Source organism: Scyliorhinus canicula, chromosome 21 (genome assembly GCF_902713615.1).
Source record: "Scyliorhinus canicula chromosome 21, sScyCan1.1, whole genome shotgun sequence".
In the NCBI taxonomy this organism is placed as follows: domain Eukaryota; kingdom Metazoa; phylum Chordata; class Chondrichthyes; order Carcharhiniformes; family Scyliorhinidae; genus Scyliorhinus; species Scyliorhinus canicula.
Window position 1 is genome coordinate 13,638,682 of NC_052166.1, and position 14,614 is coordinate 13,653,295.

Genomic DNA, 14,614 nt, shown 5'->3' on the forward strand with positions numbered 1-14,614 from the left:
ACACACAGGGGGAGACACACACACAGGGGGAGACACACACACAGGGGGAGACACACACACAGGGGGAGACACACACACAGGGGGAGACACACACACAGGGGGAGACACACACACAGGGGGAGACACACACACAGGGGGAGACACACACACAGGGGGAGACACACACACAGGGGGAGACACACACACAGGGGGAGACACACACACAGGGGGAGACACACACACAGGGGGAGACACACACACAGGGGGAGACACACACACAGGGGGAGACACACACACAGGGGGAGACACACACACAGGGGAGACACACACCAGGGGAGACCACACCACAGGGGGAGACACACACACAGGGGAGCACACACACAGGGGTGTATACACACACACAGGGGAGACACACACACAGGGGGGAGACACACACACCAGGGGATACACACACACAGGGGGAGACACACACATAGGGGAGACACACACATAGGGGGGAGGCACACACACAGGGGGAGGCACACACACAGGGGGAGACACACACACAGGGGGAGACACACACACGGGGAGACACACACACAGGGGAGACACACACACAGGGGGAGACACACACACAGGGGGGAGGCACACACACAGGGGAGACACAGAGACAGGGGAGAGAGAATGAGAAAGACACGGAGAGAGAGAGGGGCACGGGGGGAGAGAAAGAGTCACACAGTGAGAGAGGGAGACACGGGAAGACAGACAGGGAGACAAGGGGAGAAAGAAAGAGAGGGGTGAGAGAGACATGGGGTGAGAGAGACAGGGGGTGAGAGAGAGAAACGGGGTGAAAATCAAGGAGAGACAGTGAGGGAGAGAGAGTGAAAGGGGAGCGAGAGAGGGGGCGGGGAGAGAGAGGGAGACACAGAGAGAGAGGGAGACACGGGGAGAGAGAGAGAGAGCGAGAGACACGGGGAGAGAGAGAGAGAGACACGGGGAGAGAGAGAGAGACACGGGGAGAGAGAGAGAGACACGGGGAGAGAGAGAGAGACACGGGGAGAGAGAGAGAGACACGGGGAGAGAGAGAGAGACACGGGAGATCTTCGTGTATCACCCCGGCACACAATCCTCTATCCTGGTAGCCAGGATCTTCGCCAGCAACTTGGCGTCAACATTGAGTAGCGAGATAGGCCTGTGTGATCCACACTGCAAGGGGTCCTTATCCCGCTTTAGGATCAGAGAGATCAGTGCCCGCAACATCGTCGGGGGCAAAGCCCCCCCCCCCCCCTCCCATGCCTCATTGAAGGCTCGCACCAACAGGGGGCCCACCAGATCCGCATACTTTTTATAAAATCCCACCGGGAACCCGTCCGGCCCCGGGGTGTTACCTGACTGCATTTGTCCAATCCCCCTGACTAGCTCCTCCAACTCTATCAGCGCCCCGAGCCCCTCTACCAGCTCTTCTTGAACCCTTGGGAAACATAGTCTGTTCATGAAGCTCTCCATCCCCCCTCTCCCCATCGGAGGTTCCGACCGGTACAGTCCATCGTAGAAGTCCCTAAAGACCCCATTTACTTCTGTCCCCTTCTGCACTACATTCCCACCCCCATCCGTCACTCCACCAATTTCCCTAGCAGCATCTCGCCTACGGAGCTGATGCGCCAACATCCTGCTCGCCTTCTCCCCATACTCATATACCGAGCCCTGCGCCCTCCTCCACTGTGTCTCCTCCTTTCTGGTGGTCAATAAGTCAAATTTGGCCTGCAAACTACGCCGTTCCCCCAGCAACCCCTCCTCCGGTGCCTCCGCATATCTCCTGTCCACATCCAGGAGCTCCCCCACCAGTCTCTCCCTCTCCTTCCTTTCCCTGTGGGCCCGGATGGAGATCAGCTTCCCCCGGATCACTGCTTTCAGAGCCTCCCAGACCATCCCCACCCGGACCTCCCCCGTGTCATTGGTATCAAGATACCCCTCAATACTTCTCCGGACCCTCCTACACACCTCCTCATCAGCCAGCATCCCCACATCCAGGCGCCAGAGCGGGCGCTGGTCCCGCGCCTCCCCCATCTCCAGATCAACCCAGTGCGGAGCATGGTCTGAAATCGCTATGGCCGAATACTCGGCAACCTGCACCCTCGGGATCAATCCCCTGCTCAGGACGAAAAAAATCTATTTGTGAATAAACCCTATGGACATGGGAGAAAAAGGAATACTCCCGCGCTCTCGGTCTCCCAAACCTCCAGGGATCCACCCCTCCCATCTGGTCCATGAATCCCCTCAGTGCTATGGCCGCCGCCCGTCTCCTACCCGTCCTTGAACTGGACCGGTCCAGTGGGGGATCCAGCACTGTGTTAAAGTCTCCCCCCATGATCAGGCCCCCTTCCTCCAGGTCCGGAATGTGGCCCAACAAGCGCCTCATGAAGCCAGCATCATCCCAATTCGGGGCATATACATTAACCAGCACCACCTTCTCTCCCAGCCTACCCTTCACCATAATATATCTGCCCTCCTTGTCTGACACCACCTCAGCCGCCTCGAACGCCACCCTCGTCCCCACCAGAATCGCCACCCCCCGGTTCTTCACGTCCAATCCTGAGTGAAAAACCTGCCCCACCCACCCTTTCCTCAGACGAACCTGGTCCGCCACCTTCTGGTGGGTCTCCTGGAACTTAGCCACGTCCGCCTTCAACCCCTTCAGATGAGAAAATACCCTAGTTCTCTTAACCGGTCCATTCAGCCCCCTCACGTTCCAGGTAATCAGCCGGATCAGAGGGCAACCCGCCCCCCTCCCCCGCCGGCTAGCCATAGTTTGTCGACTGCTCACCCCAGGCCAGCTCGCCCCGCCCGACCCGTTCCCCATGGCGATAACGCCTCTCCTCTACCCCCCCGGCCCACACCAGCTCCTTCCTGACTATTCCAGCAGCAACCCGGTATCCGCCCCTCCCTCCCCTCCCCAGGCTAGGACCCCTCCTAGCCGCTACGCACCCTCCATGGTACTTCCGTGAGTCAGCTGACTTCTGCTGACCCCGGCAGCTCCCGCCAAAACCTATCCCCTCCCGGCAAGGGGTCATCCCCCTCTTGCCACCCCCCCTGCCAGAAACCAGAGGACAGCCCGCGCTTTCACACTGCCACACCCCACCCTTCTGACGCAGCTCCCCAAAATCCAGTTTCACCCCAACCCCCAGCCCCGTACAGAAGAGAACATATGAAATACAAACTCCCAACATTCCCCACATACCCCACACCCATACCCAACAAACAGACCCACCCGGAAACAGAGCAAAAAGAAAACCAGCATAAAAAACACACATGTCAAAGTTAAAGAACAGCAACTGCGAAAACAGCAACGGCCATAGTGTCCCCCCAGGCCCTAGTTCGAGTCCAGCTTCTCTGCCTGTACAAAGGCCCACGCCTCCTCCGGGGAGTCGAAGTAGTGGTGCCGGTCCTTGTATGTCACCCACAGGCGCGCAGGCTGCAGCATTCCAAATCTGACCTGCTTGGCATGCAGCACCGCCTTCGTCCGGTTGAACCCGGCCCGCCGCTTAGCCACCTCCGCACTCCAGTCCTGGTAGATTCGCACTACCGAATTCTCCCACTTGCTGCTCCTCTCTTTCTTGGCCCAGCGCAGCACACACTCCCGGTCGCTGAATCGATGGAACCGCACCAGCACCGCCCTCGGGGGCTCATTTGCCTTAGGCCTCCTGGCCAGCACTCTGTGAGCTCCCTCAAGCTCCAGGGGCAAATGGAAGGACCCCGCCCCCATCAACGAGCTCAACATCGTGGTCACATACGCCGGGAGATCCGACCCCTCCAGCCCCTCCGCCTGGCCCAGGATCCTCAAATTCTTTCGCCTCGTGCGAACGTCCAGCTCCTCCAAGCGGTCTTGCCACTTTTTGTGAAGTGCCTCGTGCAATTCCACTTTCCCCACGAGGACCACGGCCTCCTCTTCCCTCTCAGCGGCCTGTTGCTGCAACTCCCGAATGGACTCCTCCTGGGCCGCCTGGGTCCCAAGCAGCTTGTTGGTAGTTGCATTCAGGGAGTCCAGAAGCTCAGCCTTCAGCTCCGCAAAACAGCGGAGAAGAGAGGCCTGCTGCTCCTGCGCCCACTTCCACCAGTCCTCGGGTGTTCCGCCGGCCGCCATTTTGTCTTTATTCCCCCACTTTTCTTGGGGAGCTGCTGCAGCTTTTTCCTTTGCCCCACTCCGGGTGAGCACCATAAATTATGGGGAATGCTCCTCTAGACACCTTCCCCCACCGGGATTCGTCGAAACAGCGCCGTTTGGGGCCCTCAAATCGGCCCAAAAGTCCTTAAATAGCGGGAGCTGCCGAACGTGCGGCTTAGCTCCGCATAGCCGCAACCGGAAGTCCTGACACTATACCACTTAAGCCTTGGTCAAAGGGTCAGGTCTGATAATAATAAAAATAATAATAATAATAATAGCTTATTGTCACAAGTAGGCTTCAATGCAGTTACTGTGAAAAGCCCCTAGTTGCCACATTCCGGTGCCTGTTTGGGGAGGCCGGTACAGGAATTGAACCCGCGCTGCTGGCCTTGTTCTGCATTACAAGCCAACTATTTAGCCCACTGTGCTAAACCAGCCCATAGAAGTGGTCTTACAAGTGAAGAGAGAATTGGAGAGCTGGAGAGGTTGAGGGAGAGATTTCTAGGGTTTAGGGCCCCAAAGGAAGAACCAACAATGATGGAGTCCTTAATATAGCGACCATGCAAGCGGCCAGAATTGGGAAAGTGCAAAAAGGGCAGAGAGCTGTGAGGCTGGAGGAGTTTACTGTGATGGGGAGGTTTCAGAACAGCGATGAACATTTTGAAATTGAGCATTTGTCAGGCGTGAGCTAACGTACAGCAGAGGGGTGAGAGATGAACAGGATAGGGGCAGCAGGCTTTTGGATGACCTCAAGTCTGAAGACGATGGAAAGTCTGAGGTCAGCTGGGAGAGGACTGGAACAGTCAAATCTTATTTTTTTAAATTTTGTTTTACATTTAGAGCACCCAATTCATTTTTTCCAATTAAGGGGCAATTTAGCGTGGCCAATCCACCTACCCTGCACATCTTTGGGTTGTGGAGTCGAAACTCACGCAGACATGGGGAGAATGTGTAAACTGCACACGGACAGTGACCCAGAGCCGGGATCGAACCTGGGACCTCGGCGCTGTGAGGCAGCAGGGCTAACCCACTGCGCCACCGTACTGCCCTTGAACAGTCAAATCTAGAAGTAAATAGAGAATAGGTGAGGGTTTGGACAGCAGATAAACCAAGAAGGTGGTAGAGTAGGAGACTGTCAGGGAGGTGGGAATGTGTGCCTGCGGGGTGGCACAGCTACGCAATCTGTGGCTTATCTCAAAGACAAATACAAAACCAAGTTTGCATGTTTTGTTTCAGACAGTTGCCGTGGATAGGTACAGAGTCGTCAGGGAGCTTGTGATGTGGCCCCTGCAGATGGAAGTGCCAGGCCTTTCCCATCCACGAGTCGCCTTTCTTGTTGCCCCTGTGGGCACAAAGTATCACCAGGGGCACATCAACTTGTCTGGTGTGTCACTTGACATGTGCAAAAAAGCCTATCGCTTCGCAAGCCATTGATGTGGGTATGTCACTGTGGGCCTTTCACTTGCAAATGCATTAAAACAATTGTCACCTGGCACAAGAGTAATTGAGTGCCCTTCGTAAGAACCTTAAATACAGGTGTCTCACGATGCATGACCATGAATGTGAGTCTGTCATCTTGCATGCGTGCTGCTCTCATTGCATCTTGCTGCACTTATAGTAACCCGAATGCACGTTGTTGAGAGTGGGCTGCCTTGGGTGAACATTCATGTGTGTGAACTTGCATATCCATTAATGTGGTTGTGTCATGTTGCATGCTCATTGACATGAGTGAAACGATTTGTGCGCACTTTATTCTGAGTGGGTCACCTGGAAATTGTGCTAATATGGGTACAACACAGTGTACTTGGATTAATGCCAGTCTGTTACATTCTATCCACTGTTGTGGGAGTGTCACCTTGCACATATGTGTGCTCCAGAGTGGAACGGTGCCCTGTTTATAATCACTAGCAGAGCATGATGGCTTGCACCAGTGGGAATGATCAGATTGTGTGCATACACACATGCTTTAGAAATTGCGGGATATGCTTCTTGGAAATGAGGTAGATCAAATGTCAAAAGGGGAACATTGAGGGGACTGTGTTTGTTGTACCATAAGATTTATGTTAGCTATGATAAAGGACAAAGTGCAATATAGAGTAAAAATAATTAATTGTTCAAGGATAAACTGGAATGGGTTGAAAATGAATCTGACCCAGATAAATTGGAATCGAACAAACAATGGGTTGCCTTTCAAAGGAAGATAACTAAGATGCAGTCAAATGTACATTCCCATGAGGAAAAAAAGAGAGGGAAAACAAACCCAGAATTCCGAGGTTATCTAAAGCATTTAGACAGCAAGGTGAAGCAGAAAAAGGGAGTACATGGGGGTCACGTATGGGCACCACGGTAGAATAGTGGTTAGCACAGTTGCTTCACAGCTCCAGGGTCCCAGGTTCAATTCCCGACTTAAGTCACTGGCTGTGCGGAGTCTGCTGTTTCCTCCCCGTGTGTGCATGGGTTTCCTCCGGGTGCTCCGGTTTCCTCCCACAGTCCAAAGCCATGCAGGTTAGGTGGATTGGCCATTCCAAATTGCCCTTAGTGTCCAAAAAGGTTAGGAGGGGTTACTGGGTTACCAGGATAGGGTGGAGGTGTGGGCTTGGATAGGGTGCTTTTTCCAAGGGCTGGTGCAGACATGATGGGCTGAATGGCCTTCTTATGCACTGTGAATTTTATGATTCTATGATGTGATGTGAGCACAGAAGTGGCAGAGTTTTTGCAAGCTCTGGCACCACTCATTTTCTACTTTTTTTTTAATCAGGAAAGTGGGTACCGGAGCAATAGGTCAGAATGTGAAAGCATTGAGGGAGAACTAGGGAATGGGGCCAGTTTGGCTCTGAGGCAGAGCAGACAGGGAGATCTTGCTGAAAACAGCGGGGCTAGTGGCCAGAAGTGCATATGTTTTAATGCAAGAAGTAGAACGGGTGAACTTAGAACTTGGATTAGTACTTGGAACTATGATGTTGTTGCCTTTACAGAGACCTGTTGAGGGAAGGACAGGATTGGCAGCTAAACGTTCCAGGATTTAGATGTTTCAGGCAGGACAGAGGGGAACGTAAAAGGGGTGGCCGAGTTGCGCTACTGGTTAGGGAGAATATCACAGCTGTACTGCAGGAGGACACCTCAGAGGGCAGCGAGGCTATATGGGTAGAGATCAGGAATAAGAAGGGTGCAGTCACAATGTTGAGAGTTTACTACAGGCCTCCCAACAGCCAACGGGAGATAGAAGAGCAGATGGGTGGACAGATTTTGGAAAGGAGTAAAAGCAACAGGTTTGTTGTGATGGGAGACTTCAACTTCCCCAATATTGACTGGGACTCACTTAGTGCCAGGGGCTTGGACAGGGCAGAGTTTGTAAAGAGCATCCAGGAGGGCTTCTTAAAACAATATGTAGATAGTCCAACTAGGGAAGGGGCTGTACTGGACCTGGTATTAAGGAATGAGCCCGGCCAGGTGGTAGAAGTTTCAGGAGGGGAGCATTTCGGGAACAGTGACCACAATTCAGTAATTTTTGATGTGCTGGTGGACAAGGATAAGAGTGGTCCTAGGGTGAATGTGCTAAATTGGGGGAAGGCTAATTATAACAATATTAGGCGGGAACTGAAGAACCTCGATTGGGGCGGATGTTGGAGGGTAAATCAGCATCTTACATGTGGGAGGCTTTCAAATGTCAGTTGAAAGTAATTCAGGACCGGCATGTTCCTATGCGGAAGAAGGATGAATACAGCAAATTTCGGGAACCTTGGGTAACGAGATATTTTGCAGGCTTCGTCAAAAAGAAAAAGGAGGCATTTGTCAGGGATAGAAGGCTGGGAACAGATGAAGCCGGTGTGGAATATAAGGAAAGTAGGAAGGAACTTAAGCAAGGAGTTAGGAGGGCGAGAAGGGGGTCACGAAAAGTCATTGGCAAATAGGGTTAAGAAGCAAGAGGGTAGCCAGGGAAAGGGTTGGCCCACTGAAGGATAGGCGAGGGAATCTAACTGTGGAGCCAGAGGAAATGGGCGAGGTACTAAATGAATACTTTGCATCAGTATTCACCAAAGAGAAGGAATTGGTGGATGTTGAGTCTGGAGAAAGGTGTGTAGATAGCCTGGGTCATATTGTGATTCAAAAAGACAAGGTGTTGGGCGTCTTGAAAAATATTAAGGTAGATAAGTCCCCAGTGCCTGATGGAATCTACCCCAGAATACTGAACGAGGCTAGAAAGGAAATTGCTGAGGATCGCTGACTAAATCGCTGGCTTTGAAAGCAGACCAAGGCAGGCCAGCAGCACGGTTCAATTCCCATAGCAACCTCCCTGAACAGGCGCCGGAATGTGGCGACTAGGGGCTTTTCACAGTAACTTGATTTGAAGCCTACTTGTGACAATAAGCGATTTTCATTTCATTTTCTCACTAACTTGATAAGAGTTTTTCGAAGACGTCACAAAGATGATTTATGCAGGTTGTCTATATGGACTTCAGTAAGGCCTTTGACAAGGTCTCTCATGGCAGACTGGTACAAAAGGTGAAGTCACATGGTATCAGAGGTGAGCTGGCAAGATGGATATAGAACTGGCTAGGTCATAGAAGGCAGAGAGTAGCAATGGAAGGGTTCTTTTCTGATTGGAGGGCTGTGACTAGTGGTGTTCCGCAGGGATCAGTGCTGGGACATTTGCTGTTCGCAGTATATATAAATGATTTGGAGGAAAATGTAACTGGTCTGATTAGTAAGTTTGCAGACGACACAAAGGTTGGTGGAATTGCGGATAGCGATGAGGACTGTCAGAGGATACAGCAGGATTTAGATTGTTTGGAGACTTGGGCAGAGAGATAGCAGGTGGAGTTTAATCCGGACAAATGTGAGGCAATGCATTTTGGAAGGTCTAATACAGGTAGGGAATATACAGTGAATGGTAGAACCCTCAAGAGTATTGAGTACAGTACAGTCAGAGAGATCTAGGTGTACCGGGCAGCACGGTAGAATTGTAGATAGCACAAATGCTTCACAGCTCCAGGGTCCCAGGTTCGATTCCGGCTTGGGTCACTGTCTGTGCGGAGTCTGCACATCCTCCCCGTGTGTGCGTGGGTTTCCTCCGGGTGCTCCGGTTTCCTCCCACTGTCCAAAGATGTGCAGGTTAGGTGGATTGGCCATGCTAAATTGCCCTTAGTGTCAAAAATTGCCGTAAGTGTTGGGTGGGGTTACTGGGTTATGGGGTTAGGGTGGAGGTGTTGACCTTGGGTAGGGTGCTCTTTCCAAGAGCCAGTGCAGACTCGATGGGCCGAATGGCCTCCTTATGCACTGTAAATTCTATGATCTACATGTCCACCAGTCACTGAAAGGGGCAACATAGGTGGAGAAGGTAGTCAAGGTAGTCAAGGAGGCATACGGCATTCTAGCCTTCATTGGCCGGGGCATTGAGTATAAGAATTGGCAAATCATGTTGCAGCTGTTTTCATTAGAGAGAAGAATGTTAAGAGGTGACTTAATTGAGGCCTACAAGATGATCAGAGGATTAGATAGGGTGGACAGTGAGAGCCTTTTTCCTTGGATGGTGATGTCTAGCTCGAGGGGACATAGCTTTAAATTGAGGGGAGATAGATACAGGACAGATGTCAGAGGTAGGTTCTTTACCCAGAGTAGTAAGGGCGTGGAATGCCCTGCCTGCAACAGTAGTGGACTCGCCAACACTAAACGCATTCAAATGGTCATTGGATAGACATATGGACGATAAGGAAATAGTGTAGATGGGCTTTAGAGTGGTTTCACAAGTTGGCGCAACATCGAGGGCCGAAGGGCCTGTACTGCGCTGCATAGAACCTTAGTTCGGCCACACTTGGAGTATAGTGATCAATTCTGGTCGCCACACTACCAGAGGATGTGGAGGCTTTAGAGAGGGTGCAGAAGAGATTTGCACTCACTGGAACGACGGAGGTAGAGGGGCGACCTGATAGTGGTCTACACAATTATGAGGGGCACAGACAGAGTGGATAGTCTGAGGCTTTTTCCCAGGGTAGAGGGGTCAATTACTAGGGAGCATAGGTTTAACGTGCGAGGGGCAAGGTTTAGAGGAGATGTATGAGGCAAATTCTTTTTTTACACAGAGGGTAGTGGGTGCCTGGAACCTGCTGCCGGAGGAGGTGGTGGAAGCAGGGATGATAGTGACATTTAAGGGGCATTTTGAGAAATACATGAATAGAATGGGAATAGAGGGATATGGACCTCGGAAGTGCAGAAGATTTTAGTTTAGTCGGGCAGCATGGTCGGCTGAGGCTTGGACGGCCGAAGGCCTGTTCCTGTGCTGTGCTTTTCTTTGTTCTTTCTTTGTATCCTGATGCACACCCCATAACTATTTGACCCTGATCTGTGTTATGTTCCTGGAAGATCCTGGTTAAATTTTGGCCGTGGGTGAGCTGGTAACCCAAGAAAATCCTTGCTTGATTGAGGCAGCCAAGGTGGGGCCCGGTTTGCTGCGGTGGTTTCGCTTCGGTGATGCTATTGGCATTGAGACGATGACTGCCGCTGTGGATGATGGTCTCGCCTCCCAGGCAGAAGTTATTGGTGCTCACATTGATGAATTGCGATATATTTTGTAAAGATGGACCTTAGTAAAGCACGTGACATTGTCTCTCATGGCAGGCTGGTGCAAAAGATTAAACCATACGGGGTCAGGGGTGAACTAGCTGGATGGATTACGAACTTTCCTGGCCATAGAAGACCAAGGGTAGCAGTGGAAGGGTGTATTTCCGAATGGAGGTCTGTAACAAGTGGTGTTCCGCAGGGATCAGTACAGGGACCTCTGCTCTTTGTAATATATATATAAATGACTTGGAAGGAAACATAACTGGTCTGATTAGGAAATTTTCAAATGATACTAAGATTGCAGCAATTGCAGGAATTGTGGATAGTGATGAATAGTGGATAGAGAATACAGCAGGATATAGATAGGCTTCAAAACTGGGCTGGGAAATGGCAGATGGAATTTAACCCAGACAAATGAGAGGTGGTTCATTCTGGTAGATCCAATTCAGGTGGGAATGTCACTTTAAGAAATGTTTGTCTTCTCAACTGGCTGCAGTGATGTTAGTGTGTGGGTGGAGCTGGGCTCTGGCTCTGCTTTTTACTTTCGCTATGAGCTGGAAGCTGTTTTTGGCTCTGAGTTTTAGTTTTGTTTTCAGTTAGAGAGCTGCATTCAACCAAGGAGGTGTATTTTGGTCTCTCTCTCTGCATGCTAAAGAATGTCTCCAGTTGATTTTGAAGTAATACCTGTTTCTGTAAGGAATGCAAACCTCTTTTGTTAAAAATGATCTTTGACTTATGGATGTTGTTAGGAAAGTTCCTAAGGATTACCTATAGAGTATTGTATCCTGGGGGGGGGTTATCAGTGTTGGTAGTTGACAAGATGTTTACTGTGTGTTTATAAAATGTTAACTGGATTCACAGAAAAACATTGTTTTTGTTAAAAAAAAACTTTAGGTCTCTGTTGCATCACACCTGTAAAGTGGGCCCTTCTGTTCCCCATAACTAAAATCTATGAAAAGTTGTGGGTCAGGTGAACTCCATGATATATTTTGGTGTTCTCTAAACCCTGCCCCATAATACTATAAAATAAATGGCAGAACCATCAGGAGCATAGAGACACCGAGAGATCTGGGTGTGCAGGTCCACAGATCCTCAAAAGTGGCAGCACACGTGGAAATGGTGATAAGAACATAAGAACATAAGAACTAGGAGCAGGAGTAGGCCATCTGGCCCCTCGAGCCTGCTCCGCCATTCAATTAGATCATGGCTGATCTTTTGTGGACTCAGCTCCACATAAAGAAAGCATATGGCTTGCATGCCTTCATCGAATGGGGTAGAGAGTAAAAAAGTTCATAAATTATGTTCCAGTTATATGGAATGTTGGTTATGCCGCATTTGGAATACTGTATCCAATTCTGGTCACCACAGCACGGTAGCATAGTGGTTAGCACAATTGCTTGACAGCTCCAGGGTCCCAGGTTCGATTCCCGGCTTGGGTCACTGTCTGTGCGGAGTCTGCACGTTCTCCCCATGTGTGTGTGGGTTTCCTCCCACAGTCCAAAGATGTGCAGGTTAGGTGGATTGGCCATGATAAATTGACCTGAGTGTCCAAAATTGCCCTTTATGTTGGGTGGGGTTACTGGGTGTGGGCTTGGATAGGGTGCTCTTTCAGAGAGCCGGTGCAGACTCGATGGGCCGAATGGCCTCCTTCTGCACTGACAATTCTATGATCCCTCTATGACATGCATTCCACTACCAGAAGGACGTGGAGGCTTTGGAGAGAGTACAGAAAAAGTTTACCAGGATGTTGCCGGCATGGAGGGTATTAGCTAGGAGGAGAGATTGAATAAACTGGGATTGTTCTCCCTTGAGAGACGGAGGCTGAGGGGCAACCTGACAGAAGTTTATAAAATTATGAGGGGTATAGATAGGGTGAACGGTAGGAGGCTTTTTCCCAGGTCAGAAATTAAAATTACAAGTTCAAGGTGAGGGGATGTGGGGATGTTCAGTGAAGTTCAGAGGGGATGTGCAAGGGAAGATTTTTTACACGGAGGAGGGTGGTGGCCTGGGATGCAATGCCAAGTGCCTCTCCTTTCTTCCCAAATGCATCATTTCACACTTTTCCATTTAGGATTCTATCTACCAATTGTCTGCCCATTCCACTAGACTATCTAGGTCCTAATATCATTGAATTGTATCATCCTTCGCCTGTCACACGTCCAAGTTCGGTATCATCAGCAAACTTTGAAATTCTACTCTGGACTGCACATGTATCAATGTGAGTATCATGTTACATGTCTATTAATGCGAGTGTCATGGCATACTCAGGTTGATGTCACCTTGTATATACGTTGCACTTGTGTGGACCTGCATGCATGTTAATGCATGTCACCTTGCACATGTACTGTGGTGAATGTGCCACTTTGCACTCCCAGTAATGTGTCAACATCACCAAGTATGTGTCCACAGTCCTCAGAAACAAAGAAAAGACATATCAAAGTCTATTTTTATTCCTCGCAGTTCATCTGGATACTACCCCCCACCCCCCCTTTCAGAACGAGCTAAGTGACCATTCCGGCCTGTCCAATCACAAATCAGAACCATTATCCAACCTCAGGGCAAGATAATGAGCTGAACAATTAAACCAAAGTCAGCCAAACATATTTGTGAGCTGCACGGTTTTGTGGCATCCCCCTCTGAAGTTATGCCTCGTTTCTGTCAGCTCCACCCTCTACGTCAGCTATACTGTTACCAGTGCAAACCCCCTAATGTAAACCAACTCAAACTTGAATAATCCTTCCCCATGTTAGTGTTGAAGACACGTACTGCATAAATGCCAAGGCCTATTATGAAATTCTATCAATAGGGGACTTACCTCATGAATCTTTTTCTTTGTCCAGAGTGCTTGCAGGATGTGCAACAAGTGGAGAGGGTCCAGGCCTGGGGAGAAGCAGATTGATTGCCTGTGACAGGATGCACTTGAAACACTGTCGTATTGTTACTGAGTACAGAATGGGCACTTTGTGCCACCTTGAAAACTGCTAACCTTCAAGCTGTCACTCAAGATTAGCAACTGAACCTCATTCACAATCCAAACAAATCTTACAGCAAACATTGCGATGTTGGTGTTTTATTAACACTCGCAGAACTATCCCACACACTAATGTCAGGGGTGTACTCATAACACTTAAACAAACTGGCATCTTACACAGCAATTTTGTGTGCTAAGCACATAACTGGAGAAGAGGCAGCTTGGCACAGATTGTGTAGATGGAGAGGAGGATGTATTTATTTAGTAAATTTCATTTAACGTCCTCTGTCGTTATCTTTTCCACCTGTTGCCCCTCCCCCTCTACCAAATTTCCAGAGCAACACCATCACAGGGGCTGGTTTAGCTCACTCAGCTAAATCGCTGGCTTTTAAAGCAGACCAAGCAGGCCAGCAGCACGGTTCGATTCCCGTACCAGCCTCCCCGGACAGGCGCCGGAATGTGGCGACTAGGGGCTTTTCACAGTAACTTCATTGAAGCCTACTCGTGACAATAAGCGATTTTCATTTCATTTTCATTTCACAAGACGAGATAGCCCAGAGTAACATTTCAACCAGCCAGTGTCTTCAAAAAGTCCAGAGTATTACAGGAAGCTCCAGAATGTAAGTTATCGACACAAACCTTTTTCACAACTGAGGGACGGCCTCCTCCCAAGATTTGAGGGTGATTCTCAACCAGTGTATCACATGTTGAAGGGCAACGTCAGTGCAACAAATGCCCCCTCACCCTTCTCCCCTCTACAACTCATCCTGTTCTCCTCCCCCATCGCATACCTCACACCTCCCCTCCTCCCTTTCCTGCCCCTCTTCTTCAGCTCCATTCTCTCACTCCCACCCTCCTCCGCCTCTTCCCCTTTTCCCCTCACTCCAACCACTTCCCCGAATGACAATTCAATGTTCTATAGATTGTTTTCTGGACGTCTCGATGGAGAGTGACATTGAAATCAG

The 14,614-nt window shown here is 50.1% G+C and overlaps 1 protein-coding gene across 3 annotated transcripts in view; it reads right to left on the reverse strand.

Annotated features, from left to right (window-relative positions):
• exd3 (exonuclease 3'-5' domain containing 3) overlaps positions 1–14,614 on the reverse strand; it is a 617,516-nt gene that overhangs the window by 397,416 nt on the left and 205,486 nt on the right. For all 3 annotated transcript variants that reach the window (XM_038781915.1, XM_038781916.1, XM_038781914.1), the window contains one exon: positions 13,494–13,558. In XM_038781915.1, the coding sequence (XP_038637843.1) occupies positions 13,494–13,558 (65 nt within the window). The remainder of the gene's footprint in view (positions 1–13,493; positions 13,559–14,614) is intronic.